Genomic DNA, 16,509 nt, shown 5'->3' on the forward strand with positions numbered 1-16,509 from the left:
GTGTTCTGTCTACTTGTGTGTCTTTTCTTTCCTATGTTTGCTTCCCTACCCCAGATCCCCTGTTCCAAATGCTATACCTATTTATAGCTCCTTGCTCTTGCAGAAGTGGTTCCCTCCATCAGAACTATCCCTGACTCCTCTTTTCTTTCCTATTGCTCCTGATTCTAGGAAAATGTCACCACCCCTCTAGAATATTCTCAAAATAACCTCCCAGCTTTTCTCATATTCTCACATGTTGTGTAGTTTCATTATAAGCACTTATCTAATGGTATTGCGAATGTTTGCATGTCTCTCCTTCATTAGACTGAGTTCCTATAGGGCACATTTTGTTCATCATCTTATGCTCAGCTTCTAGCTCACTGTCCAGCAGGATCAACATTATTTATCTGTTGAGTGACTAGGTGCAAAAATGATGCTTGTGTGGAGAGGAAAGGTGAAGGGAGTGGCTGCATTGGGCTAGATGCTGTGGAGGGACACTAGGCTGGTGTCCTGGTTGTTAACTATAAGTGTATGATTTTACCCTGTTATACTTTGTGTCTGTCTCATCATTGGTAAAAAGGGATCAATTTTGCCTCTCATACATATTTCAGTAGGGTTTTGTTGTGAGAATTCTGTGTGAAAAATATGTGGAAAAGCACTTTGCAAAGTGTGAAGGAATCTGCAAACGTCAGACATTATCAGGAAATTTATATTGCTGGTATAAGGGCCTCTCAGTTAATCTAGGAGGCTAGGAAAGGTTCTGCCTTCATGAGCAATGCCTAGAAAACAAGGGCACAGAAGGAACTTTTTGTCCCTTCAATTTCCTAGAGCCCTTATAGTACAGACTCAGTACTAGTTTATCACATTGTAAAATCCATGGAAGTGAACACTTTAACATTAACAGAGCTGGGGTTGCTTACTTCAGAACACATGAGTAAAAAATGATTGCCTCTGGTCTTGGCTAACAGGCAAGAGACTCCTTCCTGAAGAAAAGGAAAGTGGGGCAGCTTGGAGGACAGCACAGTATTTAAAGACAGCATTGGCTGTAGTATTTGAAATAATTTATTCAGCTCAAGATCTATTTCTTGCAGAAAGCTCTTCCTGAATTCCTCAGGACTGAGAGGTTATATTTCTCAATGGCTTAGTAAGACCGTGAGCTCTAGAGTTATACTTAAACTTGAATCTCTGGTAGCAACTTACTCGGGTAAATTACTTCCCTGAAGCTCTTCCCTCAACTATGAAGATAACAATCACTGTCTTAGTCTGTTTTTATTGCCTATAACAAAAATATCTGAAACTGAGTAATTTATAAAAAGGAATTTATTCTTACAGTTATGGAGGCTGAGAAGTTCAAAGTTGAGGGGCTGCATCTTGTGAGGACCTTCTTGCTGGTGGGGACTCTGCAGAATCCCAAGGTGGCACAGGGCATCCAAGGTGAGGGGGATGAGCATGCTAGCTCGGATCTCTCTACCTTCTCTTTTTTCTTTTTTTTCTTTTTATTTATTTTATTTTATTTTATTTTATTTTTTTTTTGAGATGGAGTCTCGCTCTGTCGCCCAGGCTGGAGTGCGGTGGCGCCATCTCCACTCACTGCAAGCTCCGCCTCCCGGGTTCACGCCATTCTCCTGCCTCAGCCTCCCGTGTAGCTGGGACTACAGGCACCCGCCACCGCACCCGGCTAATTTTTTGTATTTTTAGTAGAGACAGGGTTTCACCGTGGTAGTCAGGATGGTCTCGATCTCCTGACCTCGTGATCCGCCCGTCTCGGCCTCCCAAAGTGCTGGGATTACAGGCGTGAGCCACGGCGCCCAGCCTTTCTTTTATTTTTGTGAGACAGGGTCTCACTCTGTTGCCAGGCTGCAGTGCAGTGGCGCAATCTGGACTCACTGCAACCTCCGCCTCCCAGGTTCAAGTGATTCTCCTGCCTCAGTTTCCCGAGTTGCTGGGACTATAGGCACGCACCACCATGCCCATTCACCATGTTGGCCAGGATGGTTTCAATCTCTTGACCTCGTGATCCACCCACCTCAGCCCCCCAAAGTGCTGAGATTACAGGCATGAGCCACCGTGCCTGGCCTTCCTTTTCTTATAAAGCCACCAGTCTCATTCCCATGATAAACCATTAATCCATGAATCTATGAATGGATTAACCCATTTAAGAGGGCAGAAGGCTCATCACCCAATCGCCTCTTAAAGTCCCCACATCTCAACACTGCCACATTGAAGATTAAGTTTCAACATGAGGTTTGGAGGGGATAGATATTCAAACCATAGCTATCACCAACTGGGGTTAGCCAGGAGGCTTAAATGAACTAATGCATGTGAAGTGCTCTGCACAATGACCCGTGAGCACACGGTAAGTCTTAAAAAGACGGACATGATCACCAGTACATTGTTGTGGCTCCTTAGAGTCTAGATCACTCATGTTGGCTTTTCGTCACACTCTCATAACTCTTGTGACTATTTCCTAGGTGTATCTGTTTTCCGTGGAATCTTTACAGCTGGTAAAGGTAAAGATTACCTTTACCTTTTCCGTGGAATCTTTACAGCTGGTAAAGATTTAAACAGTATCCTTGCTGTTACTGTTTAAAATGTCTACATTTTAAAGGATACTGTCTAAAATGTCTACATCCACTTCTGTGGGGCTTAGCACAGGGCAGGATAAGGCAGAGGACAAAAGTGGAGCATGGAGTAGTTACTGATTTAAACTAATCGGCAAGGGGATTAGAGGTTGAGTGAGGAGACTTTTGGCGAAGTGGGGTAAGAGTGCCAACTGGCCAGGACTCGCACTAACGGGTTTGTTTCCCAGAAGTTAGGTAATATAAATTCCATCATTTTCCTATGCCATTTGAAGTAACATCCATGTTATATTATAAACAGTATGCTGCAGGACTGGAGGAAAGAAATTCAGAGATATGTCACTTGAGAGGCAAGTATCTCCAAAGTTTTTTTTTTTTCTTTTTTGAGACAGTCTAACTCTGTTGCCCAGGCTGGAGTGCAGTGGTGCAATCTCGACTCACTGCAATCTCTGCCTCCCAGGTTCTAGTGATTCTCCTGCCTCAGCCTCCCAAGTAGCTGGGACTATAGGAGTGCGGCACCACACCCAGCTAATTTTTGTATTTTTAGTAGAGGCGGGGTTTCACCATGTTGGCCAGGCAGGTCTCGAACTCCTGACCTTGGGTGATCCACCCACCTTGGCCTCCCAAAGTGTTGGTATTACAGGCATGAGCCACCGTCCCCGGCCTAAAATTTTAATATCCAATTTTCGCAGTACTAATGCTTTCTCTAAAGATGCCTAAAAGTTATCATAGCAACTAATTTACCAAATAACTTGTGCTAGGCCATTTTTGCATTGCTCTAAAGAAACATCTGAGACTGGGTAATTTATAAAGAAAGGAGGTTTGGAGTGGTGGGGAGGGGGGTAGGCACCATACACTTTTTAAGTTTTTAAACGACTAGATCTCACCTGAACTCACTATCTTGAAAATAACACCAAACCACGAGGGACCCGCCCCTGTGACCCAAACACCTCCCACCAGGCCCCACCTCCAGCATTAGGGATTACAATTCAACATAAGATTTGGGTGGGAACAAACATCCAAACTCTATCAACCTTCTCATAGTAGAACGCCTTCTAGAGTAGGCTTCAGTAATGGTTCCTCTTCTCTTGGCACATGTTTTGTAGAAAGAGACATTGTTTTGTTGAATTAATCTGCAGTCTAAATTCAGGCTCCAAAACTCCTCAGACATTTTAATTAGATGTGGCCTTGGCCAGGTGCGGTGGCTCACACCTGTAATCCCAGCACTTTGGGAGGTCAAGGTGGGTGGATCACCTGAGGTCAGGGGTTCAAGACTAGCCTGGCCAACACAGTGAAACCGTGTCTCTACTAAAAATACAAAAATTAGCTGGGCGTGGTGCCACACCCCTGTAGTCACAGCTACTCAGGAGGCTGAGGCAGGAGAATCACTTGAACCCGGGAGGTGGAGGTCGCAGTGAGCTGAGATCGTGCCACTGCATTCCAGCCAGGGTGAAAAAGTAAGACTCTGTCTCAAAAGAAAATTAGATATGGCCTTAAATTAGATGTGGTAATAAGTGATCAAATTAGACTTTGCCTAAAAAGCTTAGGCTCCATTTTTACTATTAAGATAGCTTCTTGTTTGGTATAAACATTACGGGACTCCCAGTGATAAAGGTACTTGATGAGGCTGTCAGTTAATTCACTTTCTCTGTTTCTTCAATAGTGTGCAATATAAATTGTACCTACATTCATTGAGTGAAACTGAGGGCTAAACAGAAGACACTTGAAGTGGCATTGACAATTCCATTATGTAAACTTACTCCAATAAAACATGTAAGTGAATTTTTATGCTATTTATTAAAATAAAGCCCCAAACAGTGTGCATGGAAACACAGGGCAAGACATTGCCATTTACATGTCTTAATTTTAATCACCATTGCCATTTACATGTCTTAATTTTAACTTGAAAGAGCAATGATGTAGGGAAAGATGCACTAACTGGTCCGTGGCTCCAGTGGGGAACAGTAGGGAGCCACCATGTTGCTACACTTGGGCTTGCTACTATAAAGCGATATCAGATTGTCTTGGAAAACCACAGCTGGGTTGAAAATGGATCCAAAGTCCATATATTTCCAGTTTACATATCAACTTTGATATGAAACAACGACATCTCAATTTAACTTCATCAGAAAAGCTTTATCTTTCAAGTCAATGAAGACTCTTTCATTTATATTCAAATATAACAATTTAAGACCTTTTAAAAAAGGTTGCGGGGGATGTGCCAGGAAAGAACTGATACACTCAACGACTTGGATGTATCTTAGGACATCATGCCAAGTGAAAACAGCCAATTTCAAAAAGGTACACACACTGTATGATTCCTTTTATATAAAAGATTCTCAAAATGCCAACATTCTAGTGGTGGAGAACAGATCACTGGCTGTTGGAGGTTAGGGTTGGAGAGACCGTGTTTTAAAAGCCTAGCACTAGGGAGTTTGTGGTGATGGAATAGTTCTGTATGCTGACTATGGTAGTAGTTATGTTTCTATAAGACAAAATTTCAGCCAGGCGCAGTGGCTCACGCCTATAACCAGCACTTTGGGAGGCTGAGGTGGGCGGATCATGAGGTCAGGAGTTAGAGACCAGTCTGGCCAACATGGTGAAACCCTGTCTCTACTAGAAATACAAAAATTAACCAGGTGTTGTGGCATGCACCTGTAGTCCCAGCTACTCAGGAGGCTGAGGCAGGAGAATCACTAGAATCCGGGAAGCGGAGGTTACAGTGAGCCAAGATCGCACCACTGCACTCCAGCCTGGGCGATAGAGCAAGACTCCGTCTCAAAAAAAAGGTAAAAGTTCATGGCCGGGAGCGGTGGTTCATGCCTGTAATCCCAGAATTTTGGGCGGCAGAGGCGGGCGGATTACTCGAGGTCCGGAGTTTGAGACCAGCCTGGCCAACAAGGTGAAACCCCGTCTCTACTAAAACTACAAAAATTAGCCAGGCGTGGTGGTGTATGCCTGTAATCCAAGCTACTCGGGAGGCTGAGGCAGAAGAATCACTTGAACCCAGGAGACAGAGGCTGCCCGGAGCCAAGATCACGCCACTGTACTCCATCCTGGGCAACAGAGCAAGACTCCATCTTGAAGAAAAAAAAAAAGGTAAAATTTCATACAGCTATATACCAAAAAGTAAATAAATGAGTGCGTGTAAACACTTGTGAAACCTGAGAGGTCTGTGGTTCAGTTATTAGCATTATAGCCAATGTCAATTGCTTGCTTTTGTTCATTTACTATGCTTATGCACGATATTATCACTGGAGGACACTGGAAGAAGGGTATATGGGAACTCTGTATTATTTTTGTAATTTGGGGGCAGGTTAAGAGTTTTTTAAAAAGTGGGGAATAAACTATAAGAGAACAAAGGAAAATAGTCAATCTAGACATTTTTATTAAGTTCTATTAAAAAATATTAAGACATTTGAAAAACTCAGAAAGTTTATAAAACATACTCATACTCAATAATTTTCTTATTCTTTGATAGCCAGCGTGACATGTTGAAGATGTTACACTAAAACCAACCCACCACACTGCAAAAAGTTGTATCTCCAGAGTTTACTAAACATGCATCCTAATTAAGAGGAAATACACTCTTGTATAAAAGAGTGTGTTATTTTTATTATTTTCAAAAATAACTTTTCCTTTAAACTCAGAAAGGGCTGATTTTGCTAATTTACCCAACACCATGATAACTTATGTTCTTTTAGTGATATGGGATAAATGCAGAGATGAAACATGTTAGAACTTCTTAAAATGTATAGTATAGCTGGGCACAGTAGCTCATGCCTGTAATCCCAGCACTCTGGGAGGCCAAGGCGGGTAGATCACCTGAGGTCGGGAGTTTGAGACCAGCCTGACCAACATGGAGAAAATCTGTCTCTACTAAAAATACAAAATTAGCCAGGTGTTGTGGCACATGCCTATAATCCCAGCTACTTGGGAGGCTGAGGCAGGAAAATCACTTGAACCTAGGAGGCAGAGGTTGCAGTGAGCTGAGATCGTGCCACTGCACTCCAACCTGGGCTGCAAGAGCAAAACTCCATCTCAAAAAAAAAAAAAAAAAAAAAAAGTAAAAAAAGTACAGTATAAAAGAGCAGTTGAGACTCAGAGCTGGATAGTATCTGTCTACTTAAATCTGTAGGAATAACTGATCTCAGGGTTTGTTTTTCTTAAAGGTTTCAGTGATGTTGAACAGCTCTATTTGAACAATGAGAACTTAGTCCTATCACCAGTCAGCCATCTCACAGAAAAAGTCACTCTTCCCAGTTGGCTGCTACCAAGAAACAGACTGACTCCAGAATGATCAGGAAATCCCAAAACTACCACAGGGCTCTCTGGCTTCCCTAAGTATCTTCAGCAGACACCCTGTCCCTGTATTAAAAGGGCAGAGAGTTAAAAGGTTAAAATAATTTTGGTAACTGTCTGAGACGTTTTACATCTAAGAAGGTGCCTACTGAATTCATGCTATTTATCTGCTTTAGAGTTTCAGAAGGTTGCAGACTTTCAGGAAAAATTGCAATGTCCCTTTCATTTTCTTTCTCAAGATGTTGAGTGAACTCTGCTTTCCCGGTTCGAAGGTTCACTGCAGGACTTGGTTTAAGGTTCTTTAATAAGAAAGCTGGCTTTTCAGTCAACTGCTGTTTTGCTTTTGTCTGCAAAACTTTATTTGTAATATTTCTTAACACTGGCGTATCTGCGTTGGTGCCCACAGATTCACAGTCAGAACAATTAATTATTTCATGGTCATTCTTAGAAGGCTCTTTCTGACCACCAAGCTGTTCAGGTATGGACGTATGGTTCTGATTCAATAAATGTTCACTCTTGCTATCTGCATTGTCGGGAGGCTCCTCTTCATCTTCACTATTGTCACTGCTTTGTAGGAGTCCATATCTCTTCATATATTTTTTGGTTGCAAATGACATGTTGTTTGGTGAAATTAAACTAAGCCCTACTGTGCTTCTGTCTGTATTAATATGGAGAAGGCTGAATGGGTCACAATTATTTTGGTTTGATCGAGTGACAGACAGTTGTGAGAGCTGATTTTCACTTAAATATTTCAGAGCTATAGCATTTGCCTCCATGCTCAAATCCACACCATTGGGGCTTACGCCACTCATGCCAACATTAGCAAATGACATGTAGTTTAATCCAGAGATCACTGCTTCTGGGCTGATGCATGCCAACACACTGAAAGACACAAAGCAATAAGCCATCATTTACCATATTCTAAGTAATACCTAGTTCTCAATGTGTTCCATTCTATACAAGCAACAAAAGATCTTCAGCTTTAAGTTCATGGTCCTTTTATCTAAGTACTCAGACATCTAAGTCTTGATGATCCAGATACACAAAGGATAGATATGGGCTGGGTACAGTGGCCCAAGCCTGTAATCCCAGCAGACTGGGACACTGAGGTGGGAGGATTGCTTAAAGCCAGGAGTTCAAGATCAGCCTAGGCAATATAGCCAGATCTTGTCTCTACAAAAAAATTTAAAAATTGGCCAGGCATGGTGGTGCACATTTATAGTCCCAACTACTCAAGAATCTGGAGGATCATGTGAGCTCAAGAGTTCAAAGTTACAGTGAGCCATGATCATGCCACTGTACTCCAACCTGGGCAACTGAACAAGACTCTCTTAAAAAATAAAAAATAGGCCGGGCGCGGTGGCTCAAGCCTGTAATCCCAGCACTTTGGGAGGCCGAGACGGGCGGATCACGAGGTCAGGAGATCGAGACCATCCTGGCTAACACGGTGAAACCCCGTCTCTACTAAAAAAATACAAAAAACTAGCCGGGCGCGGTGGCGGGCGCCTGTAGTCCCAGCTACTCGGGAGGCTGAGGCAGGAGAATGGCGGGAACCCGGGGGGCGGAGCTTGCAGTGAGCTGAGATCCGGCCACTGCACTCCAGACTCCAGCCTGGGCGACAGAGCGAGACTCCGTCTCAAAAAAAAAAAAAAAAAAAAAAAAAAAATAAAAAATAAATAAAAAATTAAAAAAGGGATAAAATAATAGCCTAGAAGGTAATCCATGATTTACAGGTTGAAAGTGGAATACAAATTAATTTTCCTAAATCTGTATATCAGTCATGGTTTTAACAACAAATACAAGGCCCCAAATGTAAAAGTCATTCAACATAGTTATGAGTCATTTAATTTATGACTATTAACCCAAATAGCACAAGAGATCAGCTAATGTTTAATGTAAAGTAAAACATAAAAATAAAATCAAACACAAAACACATTTGATTATATAACAGTACAAGCTTTGGTAAGTAGCTCAGAAAATTAAATTGTTCATAGTTGAGGAGATTCCATTTGCGATGAATAAAAAACATCAACCAGTCTCTGGATATGGGCTTATACACACACACACACACACACACACACACACACACACACACACAAATACTTTTTTCATTAGTCATAATCTTCAACTTACTTTGATTAGTGTTAAGTCAACTGACTTACCTTTTCCTTAGTATCACATATATAAAAAATAGCTGCTAATTTTTTTTTTTGAGACAGGGTCTTGCTCTATTGCCCAGTCTGGAGTGCAGTGGCAACTGCATGTCATTTGCTAATGCTGGCACAATTACAGACTCAGGCTGGTCTCAAACTCCTAAGGTCAAGCGAGCCTCCCTCCTCGAACTCCCAAAAGTGATGGGATTACAGGCGTGAGCCACTGCACCCAGCCTGCTAATTATTGAGTCCTTATATATGCCAGGTACTCTGCTAAATGCTTTACATGCATTATTCATATACATTCCTCACAGTAACCTTTCTCAGGGAGGTATTCCCTATCGAATATTTCTATCTTATTCTCCATTTCAACACTTTACATTCCCTTTCCACTACTTTTTTGTTTTCTTTTTGGCACTTATCACGGTCTATACATTGAATACACATATCTACATATTCAATCAATGCTTGATTCTTATTTACTGTCTAGCACCCTCATGAAAGCCAATGAGGGCAGAGTTTTGTCTGCTCGCCCGGCCCCCACTGCAGTATCTTTGATGCCTGGAACACATAGTAGGCACTCAGTAAGTACTTGTTGAATGAATAAAAGAAGTAGGTACTATTGTTATATTTATTCTCAGTTGAGAAAGCTGAGGAATAGAGATTTGAGCTAATTTTCTCAAGCTATATAGTACATAGCAAGCTGAGATAAACCATGACTGCCTTACTCTCTGGGGCTCTGTAACCACTGTTTTACTGTACTATATTCAGCAACTTGGATTTTTTCCATCAGAGTCCTTTGTGCACTATTTGTTGTGGTGAACATTATATTCTAGTCAAATACGCTATGGCTTTCTACATCATCCCATGAAGAAATTCAGCTGTTTTATATGTGCTAGCCACTGCTTGCATTCACAGACCCACAAAAATCAAACAACCATTATATATTTTCATTCTTATAAGCACCTGAAATTTGCAAAAAAACTGTTTCCAACCATTAATAATCCCTGAAACCAGGCTGGGCATGGTGGCTTACGCCTGTAATCCCAGCACTTTGGGAGGCCGAGGTGGGCAGATCACCTGAGGTCAGGAGTTCGAGACTAGCTTGGCCAACATGGCGAAACCCCATCTCTCCCAAAAATACAAAAAAATTAGCCGGGCGTGGTGGCGGGCGCTGTAATCCCAGCTACTCTGTAGCCTGAGACAGGAGAATCGGTTGAAACCAGGAGGTGGAGGCTGCAGTGAGCCGAGATTGCGCCACTGCACTCCAGCCTAGGCGACAGAGTGAGACTCTGTCTCAAAAAAAAAAAAAAAAAAGTTCCCTGAAACCAGTGATGCCATCACCAAACAATGGAACAGTGTGCTCAATAATGCTGGTCTTTATAACCTTGAAATTATTCCTTAACCTTCTTGGCATTTAATGCTTTGAAGACTATTTTAATAAGATTAAAGAGATACTACTAATTTATCCAGACATTATTCTTTTATTCATAGTAACAATACTTTTGGAAGTCTTTTTCTACTTTGCCTATTTCCTCAGTCTATAGATAATATTAATGTAAATAATTTGATAAAAGCAAAGAGAACTTCTAATTCAAAATGTTAAATATTTAAAGAAAGCAGGTCTAATTAGGGTGTTTTTTTTTTTAATCAATTAATTTTTTTTTTTTGAGACAAGGTCTCACTCTGCCACTAAGGCTGGAGTGCAGTGTCGTAATAATGGCTCACTGTGGCATCGACCTCCCAGACTCAAGTGACCCTCCTACTAAAGCCTCCCAAGTAGCTGGGACTACAGGTGCATACCACCATGCCCAGCTAATCAAAAATTTTTCTTTTTGTAAAGATGGGGTCTCACTATGTTGTTCAGGCTGGTCTTGAACTCCTGAGCTCCAATGATCCTCCCATCTTGGCCTCCCAAAGTGCTGGGATTACAGGCGTGAGCCACCATGCCCAGCCTCTAATTTTAACTAGAGCTTCTTTTATGGAACGGTTAAAAGATCCATAAAGTAATTAATATCATTTTAGAAGGCTATTCAAGTTTCGATGCCTGACACAAGCTAGCCAATTTCAATTTGGAGGGTGGGGCAGGGGCAATGAGATATCATTACTTTAATAGCAAAACAAATAAAGACAGACACAGTGGTATGCACACCTGTAGTCCTAGCTTCTCAGGAGCCTGAGGCAGGAGGATTGCTTGAGCCCAGGAGTTCAAGGGGCCAGCCTAGGCAAAACAGAGACCACATCGCTAAACAAACAAATCAATAATGCTCAGAACCAAAGCATATAAACACTAGGGTAATTAAGACGAAAAGCAAAAAGGAATCCGCTCCACTAATCAAATCCTAAAAGCCTGAGCACAAATATATGCCTATGTTAAAATCTCATTAGATGTGCAGCCACAAGGAATGATGAAAGTCCATGAATAAATCTGAGTAAGAGAGCCACATGCCAACAATTTATGGGAAGCTCTAAAATTATTCCAACTCAGATGAAAACCAAGACCGCCATCTCTACAAATAAAAATAAGCCGGGTGTGCTCCTGCACACCTGTAGTCCCAGTTACTCAGGAAGCTAAGGTGGGAGGATCACTTGAGCCCAGGAGATTGAGGCTGCAGTGAGCCATGATTGTGCCACTGCACTCCAGCCTGGGCAATAGAGCGAGACCCTGTCTCTCAAAAAAAAAAAAAAAATCAACTTTGATTCATGATCCTATTTGAATCCAGATTAGTTATCTACTACTTATCCTAAACAGAGTTTTTCAACTACTAAGCAGATAGCCAGGAAGCAAGGTTAAGAAGCAACTAGAGAGACTGCTTGAGACAGGTTTTGAATTCAAAAAGTCACTCCAGTTGGGAACCTATGTGTAGTGGTTGCTTCTAGACCTCAAACCCACAATCTCCATTTCCTGCACAATTTCTAGGTTTGTCTGGCACCCTCTTTCCCTGCCTTCCTGCCTGTAGACTCTCTTAATCTCTGTGGCATTCTATTAACAGGAAAATAGAAAGCAGGTCTTCTTTCCCCTGCCTTAGCCACTCTTCTGGTGGAATGATGTGCTCCTGGAGTCCAGAATTGGAACATGAAATGAGTTTTCACATAGATACAATGATGAAAGATGTCTGGTTTACAGAGCTAGAGGAACAGTATGGATTATAAGGATTAGTTTCCTAGCATATTTAACCTATAATTTGTAACAGTTTCTATAGAAAAATGTGTCTTAAATTCTAAACAACTGCCTTATAAACTTTTAGTATACCAGTTATATTATACCTACACACGTTAAAAAGATAACAATATAAGGTCTTAAATACTGACAGTAAATACTACAAAGACACTAAAAATGAACCTTCACTGTAAGCTTCAGTGATGACCTGAGTAGGAGGAATGTCGTTCGTTCAGCAAATGACTCACTGAAGGCCCACTAAGTTAGTGGTAGAGGCAATGAGGATTTAGAACTATGCAAAATCTTCGCCGGATGTGGTGGCTCATACCTGTAATCCCAGCACTTTGGGAGGCCGAGGCTGGCAGATCACAAGGTCAGGAGTTTGAGACCAGCCTGGCCAATATTGTGAAATCCCGTCTGTACTAAAAATACAAAAATTAGCCGGGCATGGTGGTGTGCACCTGTAGTCCCAGCTACTCGGGAGGAAGGCTAAGGCAGAAGAATTGCTTGAGCCCGGGAGGCAGAGGTTGCAGTGAGCCAAGATCATGCCACTGCACTCCAGCCTGGGTGACAGAGTGAGACTCTGTCTCAAAAAAAAAAAAAAAAAACAAAAAAAACAAACTTGCTGAAAATGCTGTCACAAGTACATACTACAACTTACTGAGAACAAGGTAATTTTAAGAGTACAAAACATCGGCCAGGCGCAGTGGCTCACACACGTAATCCCAGCACTTTTGGAGGCAGAGGCAGGCAGATCATCTGAGGCTGGGAGTTCAAGACCAGCCTGACCAACATGGAGAAACCCTGCCTTGACTAAAAGTACAAAATTAGCTGGGCATGGTGGCACAGGCCTGTAATCCCAACTACTCAGGAAGGCTGATGCAGAAGAATCGCTTGAACCCGGGAGGCAAAGGTTGTGGTGAGCCGAGATCACGCCACTGCACTCCAGCCTGGGCATTACAAAAGAAAACTCCATCTCAAAAAAAAAAAGAGTACAAAACATCAATACACTCTGAGAGGTCCAAAGAGGTGACATCTGAGTTCAGCTTTGAAGGATAAGAAGGATTTTGCCAAGGAGAAAGGTAAAAAAGAGCATCTCAGATAAAAGTAACATCAAGGAATCTTGCAAGTGCCAATGGCAAGTAGGCTGGAACTTGGTAGAGAGTGGTAGGACATTATACTCAAAAACTAAGTTTAAGTCAAACTGAAACTGAAACAATGCGAATTAATCAGGTAGGCCTCAGATAGGCTGGGAGGACATTCCAGACGTAAGCCTAAGATAACTGGGAAACAAAATTTGACTCTTATGTTGGAGAAACTATTGCAGTACAGTTTCATATTTAATCAAAATGACATAGAGATGATGGCACATGCCTCTGGTCCCCGCTACTCAAAAAGCTGAGGCAGGAGGATTGGCTTGAGCCCAGGAGTTTGAGGTTACCTAAGTTATGACTGTACCATTGCATTCCAGCCTGGGTGACAGGCCTGGGTGACAGCGCAAGATCCTATTTTTAAAAACTAAAAAAAAAAAATTAAATATACAGAAATTGCATCAATAATAAAATATAACTTTTAAAACTTTAAGGTATTTTTGGTCTTAATTAGTACAGATCTTTAAAAGGGACCATTTTGATGTAATTATAACACAGTATGAAAATACTCTTAAAGTTAGCTACCTTTCCTATGTGATTCCATGGCATTCTCTATCCTTCCATTTCACAGCAGGTATAAAAGATATTGACTATCTGTGTCTTCCCCACTGAACTGTAAACTCTATGAGAACAAAGATGTCTTTCTTTACCAGGTTATCTTGTGTATTATGATATCTCTTATAAGCTGGCTCACAGTAGAAACTCAGTATGTATTTGTTGAAGTTAATGTATTGGTGAAATGGTAGCTGGCATACATGTATACATGTAGCTGGTAATAATACTTACTCTTTCAGAAAGCAACTTAGCAACGGCTTTAAAATTTTTGTATCATTTTACCTTAGTCTTTCCATTTCCAAGATTCTATTCAAAAACTGAAAAGCAATATTTGCAAAAGATCATCATAGCAACATTTAAAATAGTAAGAAACTGCAACTAAAGTGATAAGTTTGTTCTCAGTTCTGACAAGAGGGGAAGGGTTAGGATATATAGCCTCTATCTTACAACATGGATAAAAAACTCCAAAAATGCTAGCCTCACTCTTCTACACTATTGGCAGGAATATAAACTGGTACAACTATTTGGTGAGCAATGGTAGTAGTATCTACTAAGACTTTGAATGCACATACTCTTTGATCCTGCCTATTCAGGAATTTATCCTACAAAGATACTTGTACCTGTAGAATGATGTTCACTTAGGATTGTTTGAAATAACAAATAAGAGATTTGGCTTAAAGGTCCATTAATAGAGCACTGGGATTCAATATATTCTAGTACAAGGGTAGAAAAGAATATTATGCAGCTGCTTAAATACATGAGAAAGAACTGTATATCCCTATAAGGAAAGGTATCCAAGATATTATAATATCATGTTTAAAACAAAAACAAAAACAAAAAAACAGACCAGGTGCAGTGGCTCACGGCTGTAATCCTAGCACTTTGGGAGGCCAAGGTGGGAAGATTGCTTGAGTCTAGGAGTTTGTTTGAGACCAGACTGGGCAAAACAGCAAGACCCCATCTCTGCAAAAAATAAAAAATTAGCCAAGTACTGGTGCATGCCTGTAGTGCCAGCTACTCAAAAGGCTGAGATAGGAGGATCACTTGAGTCCAGGAGGTTGAGGCTGAAGTGAGCTGTGATCACGCCACTGCACTCCAGTCTGGGTGACACAGCAAGACTGTCTCAAAATTAAAACAACAAAAAAATCAAATCACAAAGTTTATCACATACACATATACGTGAACATGCATGGAACGTTTCTTTTTTTTTTTTCTTTTTTTTTTTTTTTGAGACGGAGTCTCACTTTGTCACCCAGGCTAGAGTGCAGTGGCTGGATCTCAGCTCACTGCAAGCTCTGCCTCCCGGGTTTATGCCATTCTCCTGCCTCAGCCTCCCGAGTAGCTGGGACTACAGGCACCCGCCACCTCGCCCGACTAGTTTTTTGTATTTTTTAGTAGAGACAGGGTTTCACCGGATTAGCCAGGATGGTCTCGATCTCCTGACCTCGTGATCCACCCGTCTTGGCCTCCCAAAGTGCTGGGATTACAGGCGTGAGCCTCCGCACCCGACCACATGGAACATTTCTACAATACAAAAGAAATGGTTAAGAGAAGTAACTTTTTAAAAATTTTTGTGAGACAGTCTTGTTCTGTCGCCCAGGCTGGAGTGCAGTGGCGCAGTCTCGACTCACTGCAAGCTCCGCCTCCAGGGTTCATGCCATTCTCCTGCCTCAGCCTCCCAAGTAGCTGGGACTACAGGTGCCTGCCACCCAGCTCGGCTATGTGTTTTTAGTAGAGACAGGGTTTCACTGTGTTAGCCAGGATGGTCTCGATCTCCTGACCTCGTGATCTGCCCACTTCAGCCTCCCAAAGTGCTGGGGATTACAGGTGTGAGCCACTGAGTCTGGCCTTTTTTATTTTTATTTTTTTTGAGACTGAGTCTTGCTCTGTCGTCCAGACTAGAGTACAGTGGCGCGATCTCGGCTCACTGCAACCTCCACCTCCCGGGTTCAGGCGATTCTCCTGCCTCAGTCTCCTGAGTAGCTGGGACCACAGGCTCCTGCCACCGCACCCAGCTAATTTTTGTATTTTTAGTAGAGACAGGGTTTCACCATCTTGGCCAGGCTGGTCTCAAACTCCTGACCTCGTGATCCACCAGCCTGGCCTAAGAAAAGTAACTTTGAAATAGTCAGGTAGGAATGTGGGGAGTTGTGGCTTTTGCATGTTATCTTACACTCTCTTCTGTATTGTTTGTTTTTTAAAACCATCAATTTTTATTACTTTTTAAATTAGAAAACAAAAAATAATTAACAGAAAATATGCTAGCCTTAATAATATAATCTCCAGACTTTATTTTTTTTTTAATAAGTTATGTGCTGAGGTCATCTTTGGTAGAAAGGAATCTGAACAGAAGGACATGACCAATTGGGCACATTTCTAGAAAAAAGAAATGGTTTTGCTTTTTAGATGGCACGATTGTATAACTGTACATCCAGTAGCTGGCACAAACCTTATCACCTCCAGAAAGACTTTTCAGATGCTACCAAGCGAAATTCCTTTCTCTTTCCTCAAGACTCCTAAAGTATTTTGTTGGCCTATCCAGCCAGGAGTCATCCCATAATATCTCTCAAATTACTTATGTATGTAACCCTCTCTCCCACGAAAATGAAGAATCTCTTATTCATCATGCA

At 41.7% G+C, this 16,509-nt stretch overlaps 1 protein-coding gene across 1 annotated transcript in view; it reads right to left on the minus strand.

Moving 5' to 3' along the window:
• Positions 1–5,924: 5,924 nt before the first annotated feature.
• STIL (STIL centriolar assembly protein) overlaps positions 5,925–16,509 on the minus strand; it is a 63,560-nt gene continuing 52,975 nt past the window's right edge. Inside the window, exon 17 of the mRNA XM_010356874.2 lies at positions 5,925–7,742. Coding sequence (XP_010355176.1) covers positions 6,956–7,742 — 787 coding nt within the window. The 3' untranslated portion in view covers positions 5,925–6,955. The remainder of the gene's footprint in view (positions 7,743–16,509) is intronic.

The sequence above is a fragment of the Rhinopithecus roxellana genome, chromosome 12 (assembly GCF_007565055.1).
Source record: "Rhinopithecus roxellana isolate Shanxi Qingling chromosome 12, ASM756505v1, whole genome shotgun sequence".
In the NCBI taxonomy this organism is placed as follows: Eukaryota; Metazoa; Chordata; class Mammalia; order Primates; family Cercopithecidae; genus Rhinopithecus; species Rhinopithecus roxellana.